Below are 18,611 nucleotides of genomic sequence, written 5' to 3' on the forward strand. Positions count from 1 at the left end.
ATTGAATACTTACTTGATATACTTTATATTCATCTATATGATTGGATAAAATCAGTTTACGCATCCACATACTAATTTGTTGGATTGAGATTATTGAAATGAAAAGTAGAAAGACAACTAACTGATTTCCTAACCAAAAATAAAACTAACATTCTGACTGTAATATAAAAACAACACCAGACTGTAATGTAGTGATTTTATCCAAGGGAGATAAGCACAGCTTTTACAACGATAATATATTAGAGTTACGCGCCCTTTGTTTGCAGTCGCAAAACATGGCGGATTACTAATAAAAACAGGTATTTGATTCGATGGGCGTGGGAAAATGAATGTCTGCTTGAAGTACCAGTTTTCTTGGAATGTGTGCGAAACAAAATACCAATATGGGCTAAATAACTAATTTATATGGTAAAAATGGGACGGTTGTTGACACGAATAATTCATAAATGACATTTGACAGCTCGGCAGAGACGCTTATATTTTGATCATGGAATCCCATGATTAAATGATTAAAGGTGCACACTGATATCAACTCGCTGTTGAAAAGTAAAACCTATTTGTAGATTAAGGTGGTTGCAGATAATTGATATGTAATCTTTCTTCACGCAAAGTTTGGATATCTTAACTCAAAAATTCTTATCCCAGATTTCCTATTTCCTGAAAGGTTCATTCATCTGTAAGAACTTGGGCCCTAGATGCGTTGATTTGTTTGTTCCTGATGAAATTCGCACAAGAAGTGTTTACACAGATGTTGAAATTAATGTTTTGATGGTTTGTTGTTCTCCATGAACAGGTGGTGAAACCTTGAATGATACCTACTGTTGAACAGTTCATCATTTTCATTGTCAAAATGTCCAACAACCAATTTACAAATCTACCAAGGTTTATTAACATATTCTCTTGTATTAATTCAGAATATATAGCACAGATCCAAATAATAAACACAGGTGCAAGTGAAGGAAATGCTTCTAACTGATTAAAAATATGTGATGAAAAGTTGTCACTTTTACATTGAAAATGTTGACTTGAACACTGTTGTATGAAGCAATCAGTTTGTTAGTCATGTCTATTTGAGCGTTATTTAGAGGCAGCAAAATGCTGATTTAATATTGATATTCTTCTTCATTTTGTCCTTGGCAGGCATGTAGATAAGATAGCATATGTTGCATAGACATGATAGACTTGATAGACTTATGTAGTTGGCTGCAATTAGAACATGAGAACGTACCATGTACACATTGACAAAGTCAGGGATGTTTGCACCATGTTGCACAGTCTTGGACTCAAATATATCTGAGTTACTGGGCACCCGGCAGCTTCCTCTTATCCTTTTTATCATGCTGCTAGCAGTTATGATTAATATTACATTTGCAAAAAAGGAAGTGTTCTGTTATCTACAATGATCTATGGTTATGGATAATGTGTTGAGAAATGCATCTCTTACATTGACTAACATTTCAAGGCGTATGCGTTTTTGTAAAAGGTATACCATTTACGTTAATAACTTTTAAAGTATTGATGATTTGCAGTAACGATATATTGAACATTCTGCACTGCAAATTTTTTTTATGAACATGATAAAAGGGTGATATTTCAGTTGTTTGTAAATGTAGTTGAATGTGTCATATACATGCAGTACAAGTAGCATGGTTATTTGCAAAAATAATATAAATGTAAATGCAATATGCACTGGTTTTTTTTGTGTAGAAATGCATGAAAATATTGAAACACTCATAAAATACTCTCCAGTTTTCCACCTGTGACCAAACTGACTATGTCTCACATTGCTCAGACACATCCTGCTAGAGTTTAGGATTCAGAGACTGTGTCATACTGAGCATCAAACACACAGTAACTCCAACCCACCAGCTTCACCAAGGGCAGACAATTTGGAACAAATGCAAAACTGTATTAGTAATTTTGTTTGTACAAATTATGAAGATGTCACGATGCATTAAATAGTTTAATTTAAGTTTTTTCTGACATATCATTGTGATTATGTTTAAAATAATATGATGTAGTAATAAATATAGGGTATAAATATAGGTATATTAAAACTGTAAGGACCTGTTACCGAGTATGTAATGTGTTAGGAAAATCCTAATTATGATGACAGGATGTTTTTGATGTGACAGATAATATCATCTGAAAACTGATTCCCATGTCTGACAATGACGTATAATTTTGAAGTGTACCCGACATCATGTACATGCTCTATGCAATTATGGATAATGACCTGAAGTACAGTGTAATGAAAGTTTATGGTAACCAAACAAGACCCCATTCCCTCTAAGTCTGTGATATCTAATTACAGATCATTACCATGGTGATATAGGCCATACACTTGCATCGGTTTGTAAAGCAATGATTATTATGTTTAATCATAATTCCTCGATTATATGAATAGTAAGAACAAGTCACTACAAAAGTCTGGCATTTTTATACTGTCCGCTTATATAGTGAGTGAGTGAGTGAGCGTGGTTTTACACCGCTTTTAGCAATATTCAAGCAATATCACTGCACCGGAAATGGGCTTCACACATTGTACCCATGTTGGGAATCAAACCCGGGTCTTAGGTATGACAAGCGAGGTTACCCGACCACCCCTCCGCTTATATAGTCTTGTCTATTATAAAGACAGAATTTCTATACATCCATGGACTTATCATTCAGTACAGACTTTGAGGCAATTATTATTCGTTGAAATCATAATTCCTAAATTACAAACATAATAGGAACAAGTCTCAATAAAAAGATGGCATCTTTAATATGTACTGATCATGAGGAAGCATGGTAATTTAAATGAGCAGAGTTTGACACCATGTGCTGTCCGCTTATCAAGACTTGCCTATTAGTTATCAGTATTATAAGGATAGAATTACTAAACATCCATAGATTTATCATTCGATACAGAGTTGGAGCAAGGCTGTGTAAGTCAATTTAGTTTTTACATGACAATTGATCACATGTTGATCATGTTGATGGAGAAATAAATTTTTGCCTTATAGCGATGCTAATATATGTTATTGATCATTGGTTATGATCTTGTTCATCATGTTTATCATTAAACAGGATTGTTTTTTGTATTTCAGTGTCTGCTGGAAGAGGGTGGACCCAGTCTCAAACATAGAGATTGGTGGCAAGAAAGAATGATTTGACCACCAAGTTTGTCCTTCATTCTACATATCATGTTTTACTGTGATAATTAATCATATCATATATCTATATCATATCCTCTCATGATGGAGGAGGACAAAGACAAAACAGAATCTACCAGAACGCGTAGGAGGCGATTAAGTGAAGAATCCCAGCCTAAAATCCACAGTTCATCGAGGTCCAGGATCAGGGATATAACATTTAATGATGCTGTACCTAATGAACCAATACTCCTTTCGGACAAGACTCCTACAGGAGCCAGTTTTTCAAGAGAGTCTCGCTGGCGTTCAGCTAGGAAAGAAATTCCTGGTGATCCTGATGTGCCCCCTGTTCTACCTTCAGATCCTCCTCCACCAATGCCTGCAGAGACGAGTCCTAGATCCAAACCATCAGAGCCAAGTTCAGGGTCCAGATCTCAGCGCTGGAGGTCAAGGATTACAGATCAGTCCAAATCCTCTTCAGATAGATGTGAAACCTCTGATTCCCATCCTCCTGGTCTGCCTTCAGAACCCCCTCCACCTCTCCCGCATGAATCTATGTCTCAGTCTCCTAGAAGAAGATCTCGCCATGAGGATGCAACAGCTCCTGTACACTCAACAACCACCCCCCTGTCCCGATCAACAAGTGTCCCAACCACTGCTGATGGTCCTGATGAACCACCTTCAAGAGTCTCTCGGAGAAGGCCACCACAGATTGAACATGCATCCCGAAGTTTAACTGAGGATGCTCTGAAAGCTCTTCTCTCTCAGCCAATTAGTATCCCATCTCATCCACTGCCTCCACCTGTTTCATTTGATTTTAGTGCCCCAATTTCACCCAGGAGGAAATCTATGGATAAGGAAATGATAACTGAAACACCAACAGACTCCATTGTAGGACTTCCTGCTGCCCGTGCAGTGTCCTCAAGTTCTGGACCTAGGAGACAAAGACCAGCTGCAAGAGCTTTACAAACACAGAAACCTTTGGATAAAGAACCGGAAAATAGTTTACCAAAGACTGTTACGGAAGATGTTTCAGCAGAGAAATCATCATCTACAGAAGATACTGATCCTGCTGATTACATTATTTCTCAATTTCAGAGTCTTTCTATTACAAATTTGGCAAACAAGCAAGACTCACCCCCAAAGACTTCCAAGTCTGACTCTTCTCAAATGTCCAGTTCAGCAGAAACTGAATCATCTGATTTGTCCTTTAAGAGTTTATCCAATACGGCACTTGATCAGCCAGAACAGAAACCAGACAAACCTTCTGACAAGGCTCCTACTCCCATACTATCTGAAGCTAAATTGATCAGCTCAGCTAAGACTATATCTGAGCAACCGTCAAGAAGATCATCAAAGACTTTGTCAACTAGTGATGTTGCCATTGTAGAACTGTCTCAGCATTCTCCTAGATCCTTGACCCAACCTTCTGATAAATCCTCCTCAAGATCAGTCTCTCCCAGAACCTCCAGAACCATGTCTACAAGTGATATTCCTCTGGATGATGAAGAAATAGATGGTGATTATGGTGGAACACCTCCACGAAGTCTGTCCCTGAGTGGAGAACAGCTATTGTTGCATCAAAAGCAATCATCCAAGTTGAGCCACTCCCTTGACATGACATACTCGTCCTCAAGGCGGCAGATCCGGGGTCCAAGGGGACCAGTGGCCACTGACCTTGACCAAGCTGCTCGAGATCTTGATGAACAGAGACTGCGAGCCTGGTTTAAAACACCATCAAAGAAAGATGAGATTTCTCCGAAAGCAAAACCTGTACCTCATCCTGAAATGGAAACAGACATTGATGATGAGCCAGGTGAGAGGAAGTTCATCACCAACATCCACGTGGCGGGTGTGTCTGGAGAGTCTACTACAGACTCTGACAAGTCCAGCCCCAAGAGAACAACTCCACCTAGACAAAGCTCCAAAGGAGACGCTTACAAGCCAGTAAATTTTGATGAAGCAGTGAAGTACCCAAGAACTATCCCTGGCAAATTGGATTTCTCACAAATGGAGGTTTTTGAAGGTATGTTTTGATGACAGAATATAATAGTGAATGGGGGAGCTTTTCTTTTTGAAAAAAACCCCAACTTGTGCCATTTTTGTACTTGTCGGTGAATTTTGTATCCAATAATAAACACATTAGAAAAGAATAAGCCAACACACTAGGAACACTACATCAAACAGTCATAGTCCTACATCATGAAGCATATTCACCATGTGTCTACTTGTCTGAAGCAATCTGGCCTCCTTTGTATGAGGAATGTTGCAGACAAATAATATTTTCTAGTAAAGGAGTAGATGAGCATCTCCTTGTACTTTATAATTATAGTACTACTACTGGTTTTCCTCCTCACTATTCCAGGCCAGATGCTGACGCAATGGCTGACATCGTGGTTTGACGACACCCACTACCTACACACATTCCTGACGAAGCATGACCTGAAGGTGCTGGTGTATCAGTTCTGTACCCATCTGCTGGCAGCAGGGGTCATGAAGTCTCAGGAGGTGCAGGCCATGGAGACCGTCTTCAAGGTAGGAGGACCTGCGCAGAAAGATTTTCATCACAATCAAAGGCCAGATCACATATAACCTTGAAATTTGTTGTCACATTTTCAAGAAAAAAATTACATTCTATGAGATATAGTACCTACCTACCAACATGGATCTGTTTACTGTATATTTTGAACCTAACCTCTAATCTTTTACATTTCATGTATATAATTCCAATACACTTTTAGGTTCAAATTTCAGTTTGGGGAACTTTATAAAAATATTCCACCACGATTAAAAATCCACCATCTTGTATTGTCGACAAGTAATTGCAATAAATAATATCTATCATTTGAGTATGTCTATGTCACCTCATGACTTTTCATGCTTTTAAGACGAACCATTTTCAACCATTGACTACTGTGAATTGTCAACTAAACAGATATTATTTATCCAAAAATATCATAAATGTTATCAAAACACTCCACATTGCAAGCATCTTAAGTATATGTAAAGTAGTTTAAGTGTAAAAATGGTCATGCCTTTCATTTGTTCCAAAATATCACAAATAGCTCCTATGCCTTTTCAAGCAGGATCAGGGGGCACAGGTGGCCCTGTCGTCTAAGGCGCTAAGATTCGCTGTGCAGAGTTGTGTCCCTTGGGCATGCCAGAAACCTATGATTGTGGGTTCGAATCCCGGTTTGCCCCGATTATGTTTCTAGGTTTGTCTGAACCATACCTGTGCTCATGGGTTTCACTGAAGTGGTAAACGTCCGAGACCTGCATCACTTCAGGCTTTCCTCCCACATTAAGCTTACACGCCGCGATATAACTGGAATATTGTTAAAAGCGACGTTAACCCCAACTCACTCACTCACTCAAGCAGGATCAACTGGGCCTCTCCAGACAGAAAACTAGAGTGTGATTAACTTTACATAATGATGTTGGCCAAACACCCGTAGAGCTGTTTTCAGCTGGATGCTAATCTTGCTAAACATCACACCTACTGTTCTCCATGCAAACATTACAACCCAGTGTCATCACTCTCACTGTCTGACTGGGGGCTGTCATCAAGGTCAGCATGCTCAGGGAGGCTACTTCATGTAGATCAGTGTTCGACATTACGGGGGATCCTAGGTCTTTGAAGTTTGCCCCTATGGTACTTGAAGCTAGGGTCCCCCTACATCAGTGTACATGAGGGTAGTGACAAGGACAGCTTTATTTTCATCCTTAGTTTCTAACTCTGTACATGCACGAATATAGGGTAACGAATATGAATATTTATTCACGATTACAGTTCTAGGTCATCAGTTATGTATTATTTATTATATTCAGTGAAAGAATAACAAATTAAATTTTTTGACATGGTTTGACCATGTTGACAGTGGTAATGATTGTTATTATATTATACATTTATATACTGCACTTATCCAGGTACTAGTATCTGCTAAAATGTGAGTGACAAGTGACCACATTACTGTCAAATTAAATATATAAGAGTGTTGTCTTTGAAAAAAAATCTATGTATGCTTATAATTAGTTCTTATGGATATTTTTAGTTAAAAAAACATTTTATTTTTTTCTGTAAATATTCGATTCTTGTGTCTGGGAATAACAAAGTCAATGAACATATACGGTTCGATTCACCGAATACACGAGTGAACCGTAATAGCCCTAGTGTCATGGGATTATTTAGACCAGTGTTGAGATATATTTTGTTGATGTCTAAACATGCTAAAGACATTTGGTGTTAGCCACAGTTAAGTATGGGTGACTAGGTGACTGAGTCTTTTCTGTCATGACTATTTGCCCGGACCAATGGTTGATAGTGTGAGCTCTGATCCATGCCATTAGCAAGGATTAAGATACAGTGACAGCCAGGTCACAGCTGAGAGATGATCTGCCTAGTTGATTGCTCACTCAACATTCCCAGTACTTCCTACTATCTGTTGCCACAAGACCACCATTGTCATTGCCACAGCATGGATGTAGCAGGGCGTGGAGTCATCCTACAGATGACATCCTTACCTTGTCAGCTTGCTGATCGGGTTAACCTCTTTGGTCATATGGACAAGGCGTTCGACCTCTGATCAGAAGGTCCGTGGTTCGAATCCCATCACAGGACTCGGAAATTTTATGGCCGCTACATTGGCGCCCAACGTGTGGCTGAGCACGTTCATATAAAATTTGAGCAAAATAAGCCTCAGTTCCCTACTATGTGGCCCGGGACGTGCCTTCTGTTGACGGGGGAGTATGTAGCAGGGCATGGAGTCATCCTACAGATGACATCCTTACCTTGTCAGCTTGCTGACAGGGTCAACCTCTTTGGGCATATGGACAAGGCGTCCGACCTCTGATCAGAAGGTCCGTGGTTCGAGTCCCATCTTGGGACTCGGAAATTTTATGGCCGCTACATGGGCATGGTGATAAAACCACAGTTTAGACATGTTTAGATATTGCAGGCTCTGGAACCAACCTGTGCTTGTCGTAAGACGTGACTAAATTGGATTAATTGGTCAGACGTGTGACTTGGTTGATTGCATGTCATTGTACAGTGTCGGACACTGTTCATAATATCAATCAATGATTTGTCTGATCAAGACTTGATTTCTACAGGTCACGGTCTTACTGCTTGAATGTAACTGATTGTGTCATTAAACAACCAACCAACAAACTCGACCAATGTCTACTGGAGTCTCTAGCTTGTCTAGTAAATACTGTTTCAAATCATTCAAGTGACTGTTGACATGGTTGATGTAGGTATACTACTCAAGAGAAATTAAGGACCATCCAGTTCTTTTAAATTACTATAGTTAATCTGTCATCTGGGGTCCTTAACTTCTTTTAAGTAGTATATAAAGCTAAGATCAGCATGATCAGTATGCAAGTAGTTCACTTAACACCTTAAGGAATCTGTAGAGGGACGTCACCCTGACACTCGACTGCATGTAGTCAATGACCAGTATCTCCAGTTGACAGGTATATTATTTGGCTCTCGTGAGGACATAATGGAAATAGGCAACACCAGCATGTATAAATGCTTGACCCTGTGTAGTCTATGACTGTGATCCCTCAGTTGACTGGTCTATATTATCCTGAAGGCGACATATTGGAGATAAGCAACACCAGTCTATTGGTCCTTGACCCTGGATAGGCGTATTGTGTCTAACTTGATGGATCATTCAGTGTATAGCATGGTATATCAACAAGTTATACACCACCATAGTGGAGGTAAACATCCTCGTCCAGGTGAATGATGCTTCTCTTGTAGAGGGAGGTGTAAGATTTCAGTAGTCATGATTGTGAGAAGTTGGTGAGAGTCAGTTGTTGACTTCTATAATAAAACACAAAACATTTTATATGTCTTGCTACTTGGCATGGTTAGTGAGTAGTGTTCATTCGAATATTCTAAAAGGTGGGCTCCTTTGGGAATTTCAGACAATATGCTGCCATTTGTTGTTCAGAATCATTAATGAAAGATCATGATTTGACTATTCTGTTGGCAAATTATGCTTGATCGAATCAACACATGCATTGGTTCCATATTTGGAAACAAAACGTGCAAAAAAACTCTATCTACATTAATACATGTTGATAAAAACCATGAGGTTAGACTGCTTTACCAATATTAGTTTTTTTAAGCCGATGTTTCTGAGTCCTGAGAGCCAATCAAAGACCCAGTTTCAGGTGTCAGATACTGCTATCAGTTCATCCACTTCAAAGCTTTACAACAAAGCTACTAACAGTTGTGCATCGTTCTCAATCATCTAACCTGGGATGGTACGAAAGTGTCATACAATGCGATGGAGCTTGCTCAGTAACATGTTATATACACTCTGATAATTTCTTATGGAAGCAGCAAGGAGAGCATGTTAACAAATGTTTTTATTACAATTGCTTGTGAGTCATAATTGATATAGACGGAGCAGTCCAGTGATGCTTTGTTCTAGAATGATCACAGAGTGAGGGAATATTGTTTCATGGTCATGAGTAAATGAGTCGGGGCAGTAGTTTCCACCCTTGCCAAACTACGCTGGAATTTCTTGGCTCGATCGTAGCCAGTGGCTGTGATGAGTTATGTCTCGTCCATGTCCCTCCTATTGACCAATCAGGTTCCACCTCTCACATAACTTGCAATTGCTTTAAAAAAAAATGGCGGCGCCCAGTCAAGACGAACTGATCTAAAATCAAGATCTATATTGTAATAAAATGGATCTTACCTTGCAAAGTGCAGCAAATCATTTGAGCACCTTGAATAAAAACATGAACAGGTTTGTTCCAAATCTGTCAATGTCCAGTCAATGGGACACATGCTTTGCAAATCTGTCAGTTGGTTGGAATCTGCATGTTAAAATCCATGTTGTTTAGGAACCGGATGTCTAGCCTGTTGCACAATTTTGATTGGACTATGCATAGACTCGTTAGTTCAGCCTAAATGTAACTCCCAAATTCCAGCATTGTTAGGTAAGGATGGAAACTGGACTTGCCTCGGGAAGATGAGTAGTTGATAGCATGAACAGTGGTCAATGCCATAGATCAATCAGCCAGGGCACACCATGTAACCACCTGGGGGGATTCTGGGTTAGAACTGGTCCCCAACCTTTGCTGGCCATGAGAGGTGACCAAATGGATCTTGTGGTCAGTGACTTGGTTGATTGCATGTCATCGTAACCTAAACGTGTGGATTTTATCTAGCAATATCAATCACCAGCGTTAGAAATTGGCACTAGTCCTGTGGTCCTTACCAAACTGTCCAACAGTACAGGTATCCTAAGGACTAGTAGAAATTGGCCCATTTTAAGGGTTTGGCTATATGTTATCATTATAAAGACTAGTGGACAAAAACTGTTAGTTTCTAACCCTGATCACTGGATTGATTATTTAAAGGCTGCCATCATATACCTTGAATATTGCTGAATGCAGCGTTAAACAACAGATAAACAAAACAAGTCCTCTTTATCCAGTTCTCGGAAAATGCATGGGCTACTGAGGTCCTATTCTACACCAGAACCCCTAAAGGGTTGCAACAATGGAAGCATCACTTAGAAAATTCTCTATTTGATAATTTCAACAAACTGCTGATTAGAACTGAAAAGTTTATATCTTAGTTGAGTTAATATACAGTCACAGCATATCCTAAGGCGGAATAGGTCTGCAGTACAGATGCTTGTTGACAAAGTCATTCATCATCACAATCACATGGTCATCGTGACTTGCTGCATATGATTTAGACTGGTCCTTGATTTAAGGATCACCAGGACTCTGAGTTAAATACAAGGGTAATTGTGCTTCCAAGGACCATTGACAATAGACCATAGTCTAGCCTGGTCAAGATAACCCTGGAGATGAAAGAGCAATGGTCCTCGGAAGCACAATTATCCTTTCATCTCCTGTGATGTCATGACCAGGATAGACTGCTTACCAATGTTTACAGGCCACCATGACATAACTGTTACACGACACAAGTGTTGTGTTCGTAGTAACCATGGTAACAGGACATTTTCACTTTTCTTGCTATGTGACCTTGATTGCCGACATTTTAGTGGATAAATTAACATTTGAAGCTTCAAAATTTGGGTTCAAAATTTTGGCACTATCTTGTCTACTGGTTCGCAAGCTCTACATTGAACACACAGCATGTTTGCCGCCTAATCATGCTAATTGCCTTCCCCATCCTTCACCATGTTCACTTGCTTCAACCAAAAAGCCCACTCACACTTTGCAGCCTTTACCTTGTTTACACTTCATGTACAGGGATGTTGTTTAATGTCAGATGTAAAATAGGACGTGGAAACTAGTGTGCAGCCTTGTATAAGAGAGTGAATGTTGTTTAACAAAACATTCAGCAATATTTGGCCTTGCAGCTTGATCATGATCATGGCAGCCTGTATATATTTGGGGGCGGTCAGGTAGCCTAGTGGTTAAAGCGTTCGCTCGTCACGGCGAAGACCTGGGTTCAATTCCCCACATGGTACAATTTCTGAAGCCCATTTCTGGTGTCCCCAGCTGTGATATTGCCGGAATATTGCTAAAAGTAGCGTAAAGTATTTGAATTTTTGACCTGATAACCATGGTAACTCAGTGATTGATGGCATGGGGAGCAATCTTTCAGGTTACACATCGAAACACCCCACCCTCTTTGGATCAGCTCTAATAACATGCTTGTGTCCAACCTGTGGACCGAGGATCTATTCCTCCACTGGATCCCCAGGGGTGCAGAGTTTGACATCAGTACGTGTGTTGATGCCTGTGTATGTGAATAGTTTAACTTTTAGCACTACTGATGAAGACATTTTTCCCCATTGTTATTGTATTGACAGGAAGGTAGTCCTGCATCAAGACTGCGTAATGTCAAACCCAGCCTAGTTAATACACATGATACAAATAGGCACGTCTATGAACTCATCATTCAGAATATTTTATAGTTTTATAAACCAGGGGAGATATAAATTGTGTAAATATAATATTTCATAGACTGGATTATACCAGCATGAAGTGTGCATCAGTTTATTTGGTCAGTGTTAGTTTGAGCATGAAAGTCCAGGGTTCCTAGTCATAACCCTAATAACAAAAAGTTGAAGATTATGAGTTCCCTAGATTCAATTAATATTGGAGCAAACCTCAAGTGTCCCAAAACTCGAATAATTATGAACACTGATAATCATGATAATGTGCAGTGTGTCTGGGACTACAAAACAGTTACCTCACATAAATCTGGATAAATATCCTTTCGGATATACTAGATATACATAATATATGACAGGTCTGTTTCTGTGGCATTCAGAACAAAATATAAAGACAAGCACATGACACCTTGAATACTGTTTCTAATGTCAATCAATCAAGCCCAGTTAGGTGATGTCATCGTCCCACTTCACTTGGTTACACACAAGGTCCTCCACTACACAGCACACTGTGTCTTGTCGGGTAATCATTGATTCCTTGTAATCAATGAATTCCTGGTAGTCAATTAAGTAATCATTCCCCACTTACCTGACAATGTTAAGCTCTATGTCCACTATATAGGGCAGTATGACCACTGCCCGAGGGTGGATCTGACTCTCACTGATGCAAATACCTTGCTCCGATAGCATCGCCAAGCAGGGTCGGCTCGGGTCACCTGCAGTCTAATTAAAGCAGCGTGGGCTAGCCTACCTGTCATAGCAGAGAGGGAGGATCTGGAACACAGGGATGTTTTCTTATTGGCCAGAGGCTTTTGGATGTTGAGATGAAAGATGATTACCTATGTAAACACCCATTTGATGAGGTTAATGGCACTGGCCAGGGAGGAGCGTGATGCGGTGTGGGTGTAAGGCGAGATTCGGGGTGACAATTTGATACAGCTTCACAGGACTTTCTGTCTACACAGGACTGCACAGGAATTTCATTCTGAAGGACTATGTATTGTCTCCAGGAGTTAGGGTAGATGTGTGACTGGATTAGTCTCACAGAGAAGATACTGTCTTTTTGGATCTATGTTGTTCCTGGAAGTGTTTGGACAATGCTCAGACCTTGACTTACATGTGAAATATTAACAGGAATTATTGATCTGATGTCCTTTTTGATGACATTCCAAGGTAGATATAACCTGAAGATGAACAGATCGGTTGTCCTGGTCTGCGAGAGGAATGTGTAACGGTTGAAATTGATATGGTTTGTCATTTCAAGACTCACGTTTATAGACATGGATGATTATTTTGATTAATACTGTAAGCCCTGATTGTCTTATACCAATCTGTGTGACTGTCGGAGCATGGGTTCCTTTTGATGTGCCTTTCTTTATCATGTATATGGATTACTGTAACTCTGACTGTTGGTGAAAGACATCGTGATATTCGCAGACCAGCTATGAATGACAAGTGAGTACTATGCTTTTGTTAATTGGGCAAGACAGACTTTTGAGGAAGCTGTAAAAACAAGTTGTTTGGAGCATGTATTGAGTTCATCTATTTTGTAAATTCCAAATATTTCGAAATAATTGGTACATGCACATTGTGATACATATTATTTAAAGAGGAAATTCATTGACACACATATTAATAAAATTCAAAGAATGTGGTGTGTAGGGGAACGGGTGTGGGGTGTGGAGTGTGTAGGGAAATGTTTCTTTAGGGGTGGTGGTAGTGGACCCTGCTGATCCCCTCACTTGGCCCACCATGAAATTGTAGTTGTAAAAATACTTGGTAATTGCGAAAAGTAGCCACGAATGCCAAGGGATTAACATTCTTCATTTTCTTTGTCATGTTTTTGTTGACAAATTATTGATCAGCTACATCATTGATTGTGGCAACAAGCAGCTTGTGTTATGGGCATTTAGGTTGATGCAACTTTAATGTGCAATGGGGTATAAATAGTTCATGATTCAAACCAGGACGCATGCCTTCTCAAGGAAATACAAGGAAACAGTTGTTATTATGATTACTGACAATCTAATGGAATAAGTTAACATTGAACTGTAGTCACTCTGTATTGACTTACACATCAGACTTTCTGGCCCAGTCGGCACTGTTGTGCTTTATGTTTTGAAGAATAAATTAAGGAAGAAATTATGTAAAAGATAAGTCAGATTTATAGCGACCAGTCGGTTTATTTAGAGGAACAGATACACACTGAATGAGTGGCTTGAACATTTTTTATGACATTTTGAACAGTCTTTCAATTATATCACAGTGGCAGCCTAATGTGTCAAGAACGTTAAAATTGACACAGGACATAGATATTTACTACTTAAATGAAATCCATTTGCCTTGGTATGATTCAGACTGACCAAGCATCATGATCAGCTTGAATGTGAGTTGCATCCCCTAGCCATGACAGGATACGCTGAGCATGAGTTTTAATCTGACAGTCGCCCAAATTACGATCATTGTCTGTCAGCATTGTACAAATTTTTGTGATTCTCCAAAGTGGTACATTTCAAAGGTCTTTTTCACTTTGAGCTTATTTGTGGCATGATATAACAGCATATAGACCAGTTCACTATTGCAGCGGGTTCTGATGGATCTTAATTTATTTGAAACCCTCCCTATGGTATACGGGGCACGGGTGGCCCAGTCGTCTAAGGCGCAGCAATTCGCTGTGCAGAGTTGTGTCCCTTGGGCACGCCAGAAACCTATGATTGTGGGTTCGAATCCCGGTTCGCCCCGATTATGTTTCTAGGTTTGTGAGCACCATACCCGTGCTGGTGGGTTTCCCTTAAAATGGGCCTTAGACTGAGGATATTATTATATAAAGTGAAACTGAGTTTCAGTGCAGAGGAACATTGTACAATTACTACATGTTTGGAAAGGTTTTTCTCTACTGATGAAGTAGGGAGGAGAAGCGAAAGAAGAAATATCACAAACTTTGATAAACATAGTAAAAAATACCGTGTTATTTTCATACCATGTTTCATGTGTATAGTACATGTAGTGGTAACGGATATGTATGAATAATCTTCATTATTAAATACAGTGGTATCTGTCTAAACTGGACTTCCGCGATTAAAGTTTAGCATGTTTAGACGGCAATTGCTTACATTAGCCAATGCCACCAGCATGAACACCGCAGAGTGCCCCTTTAAGTAATACCATTCTGATGGCCCACATCATGACATGTCATGTCCTGACAATTGCTTACATTAGCCAATGCCACCAGCATGAACACCACAGAGTGCCCCTTTACGTAATACCATTCTGAAGGCCCACATCATGACATGTCATGTCCTGACAATTGCTTACATTAGCCAATGCCACCAGCATGAACACCACAGAGTGCCCCTTTAAGTAATACCATTCTGAAGGCCCACATCATGACATGTCATGTCCTGACAATTGCTTACATTAGCCAATGCCACCTGCATGAACACCGCAGAGTGCCCCTTTAAGTAATACCATTCTGATGGCCCACATCATGACATATCATGTCCTGACAATTGCTTACATTAGCCAATGCCACCTGCATGAACACCGCAGAGTGCCCCTTTAAGTAATACCATTCTGATGGCCCACATCATGACATATCATGTCCTGACAATTGCTTACATTAGCCAATGCCACCTGCATGAACACCGCAGAGTGCCCCTTTAAGTAATACCATTCTGATGGCCCACATCATGACATATCATGTCCTGACAATTGCTTACATTAGCCAATGCCACCTGCATGAACACCGCAGAGTGCCCCTTTAAGTAATACCATTCTGATGGCCCACATCATGACATATCATGTCCTGACAATTGCTTACATTAGCCAATGCCACCAGCATGAACACCACAGAGTGCCCCTTTAAGTAATACCATTCTGAAGGCCCACATCATGACATGTCATGTCCTGACAATTGCTTACATTAGCCAATGCCACCAGCATGACCACCACAGAGAGCCCCTTTAAGTAATACAATTCTGATGGCCCACATCATGACATGTCATGTCCTGACAATATCTTACAATATCCAATGCCACCAGCATGACCACCACAGAGAGCCCCTTTAAGTAATTCCATTCTGATGGCCCACATGATGACATGTCATGCTCTTATGACAGGTTTATCCATCTAGATTATAATAGAATTCAGACCCCAAGCCTGTAATCCCCTTTAATGGGTAGATGATAGTGGTATGTTGATATGATCCCAGTGTTTACAGATGACTATCGGACGCTGTTTTGTCAGTCAGCCAGTGTTGCTATAATGTTGATTGAAATACTTTTGTAGAAATTGTTTAAGCACGTTGAACACGTGATTTGAGTCCATGAACAACTAACTGAAAGATGTACAAAGTCAAATTTCGAAATGTAGAAAGTTTGAAATTTATTTGCAAATGAAGAATCAACAACTGACACTGTACTAGACAACATAAAATGGGGAATGAGGACTGTGCTGGTAACCATGGCAACATTGTCAGAAGGCATTCATAAAATGACAAACTGTCATCTTGAAGATTAATTAATATAGAGATATTATACATGTTTCACCAAGAATATCTGAAAGCATAATTATTGTGTCACAGAGGAAGCATTGTTTTCTATCCGGATTATTGCAGTATCTCTAATTTATTTTAGGAATGATTGTAGGATTCATCATGTTCAAGGAAGGATTCTACTTACAGTTTATTAGCAATCTGCAACACAATTATGTGTTTGAATCCACATACCCTAACATAACATCTTCTTAATATATCAAGTGTTTTAATTTATTTTGGGGTTTATGGGTCTGCAGAACTTTCACAAGTGTGCAATGTTATTAACATTTTAAGAACTGTTTTCGTTGTGCTTGCTGAATCTGTTACCTTATTTCTGTAATAAGAAAAAGACTTTGAAGTTGTCCTAATTGGGAATGAAATAAGCTTCTTACTTTTTTCCAAACACATTTTTATTTAACCTGACTGACAGTTATTGTCAGAAATCACTTAATGTTTTAGTAATTTTTATTTTAACCATCAACTCAATGGTCAATGATTTTGCAAAAAAATAACTTGCAAGCAATGCAATTATTAAAATAATAGGTCAAATTAATCCTGTCCTAGGAAAAAGAGTCCATTGCTATATTTCATAGAACAGCCAAGTTGTCCACCATGTCCACATATATAATAATTATATATTATAATATTATAATGATTTTAGATTATCATCCTACTTTGCATCATGTTTTGAATGAGGCTGATTGTACTGATGTTGATATTGGATGCGAAAGCAGGGTCCTTGTCATAACCATGATAAGGGGCGGTCGGGTAGCCTTGTAGTTAAAGCGTTCACTCGTCACGCTGAAGACCCTGGTTCGATTCCCGACATGGGTACAATGTGTGAGGCCCATTTCTGGTGTCCCCCTGCTGTGATATTGCTGGAATATTGCTAAAAACGGCGTAAAACCATACTCACTCACTCATAACCATGATAAGCTGATAACCCTAATGTTGAATGTTAGACATTTAGGGGGTCCCAGCATTCAAGTACTATAGGAGCAGACCTAAAGGACTCACGGAGGATCCACCTTATTTTGAAAACAATGTAAAATTCAGAATTGATCGTCATTCTGCAGCACATAGATGATCAATCTTGGTTTTGTCTTCTTGCTGTTTGTCACCTAGAATTGTTTTCACCATTGTCACAATCAACAATGCAAACTACCTTTCTCACTCAGTTAGTATAGTCAAACATGATTGATCTTCGGAAATACCGATTGGTTATTGATCTTGGAGGTCTGTAGCAATTGGCTAAACATTAAATTGTTTGATAGCCGTTTCTTAAAAGTTGACGAACGACAAAGTAGACAAAAGTTTATGGATAAAAACTGTTTAATTATACAGTAATAGCAACGTTTCGGTATAGATCCTTACACCGTTGTCAAGCAAGGACCTACACCAAAAAGAAGAAAAAAACATGTTCGTACATATTCTTTCAACATGGTAGAATGTTTTCCCCAGTAGCTGGGCTTGTCATGAGAATTAACTAAAATGTAATGAGTGGTCAGATTCTGAAACTTGGATGATAGTGTGTCATTGTGCCACAATGCTGCAGATCGTTGCTCATGGTTTTAGCCAGTGGTTTTTCTGGGCCTGACTCAATTATACTGTCTACGGTGGTATAGTTGGAATATTGCTGACTGTGGTGTTAAACAACATTCATTGGATGACAAATATATTCTGTAAATATGAAACAAGGGAAAAGATTGATCTAGTCTAAAGGTTCTTGATGAGGGAATGCTACTGATATTTAAATATCATGTAAAAATCATGTTATTATTTGATGTTGTAGATTTTGTCAAAACAATGAACGTGATGACTAAACAAAAGTAGATTGTCACATAACTGTAAATCACTTCTCTGTCAACCATGTCTTTATGAATGGAGATTAATTTTCTCCTGCAAATATTATCTTTCAATTAAAAGTCTGTAGGCTTGTAGCACCAGGTGGCGAGACAGTGTGATAGCTCAACAAGTGGTTCATAACAACTTTATAACACTCCTTGCAGGGATGACACAGCTCTGAATCATCTTCTTCTTAGG

The 18,611-nt window shown here is 39.3% G+C and overlaps 1 protein-coding gene across 1 annotated transcript in view; it reads left to right on the plus strand.

The window, feature by feature from the left end:
* Positions 1-251: 251 nt before the first annotated feature.
* The window catches only part of LOC124134840 (titin-like), an 82,539-nt gene continuing 64,179 nt past the window's right edge, over positions 252-18,611 (plus strand). The window contains exons 1-3 of the mRNA XM_046499902.2: positions 252-299; positions 3,093-5,163; positions 5,503-5,672. Coding sequence (XP_046355858.2) covers positions 3,240-5,163; positions 5,503-5,672 — 2,094 coding nt within the window. The 5' untranslated portion in view covers positions 252-299; positions 3,093-3,239. The remainder of the gene's footprint in view (positions 300-3,092; positions 5,164-5,502; positions 5,673-18,611) is intronic.

This window comes from Haliotis rufescens, unplaced genomic scaffold (genome assembly GCF_023055435.1).
Source record: "Haliotis rufescens isolate VD_foot unplaced genomic scaffold, xgHalRufe1.0.p SCAF_3, whole genome shotgun sequence".
NCBI lineage: Eukaryota > Metazoa > Mollusca > Gastropoda > Lepetellida > Haliotidae > Haliotis > Haliotis rufescens.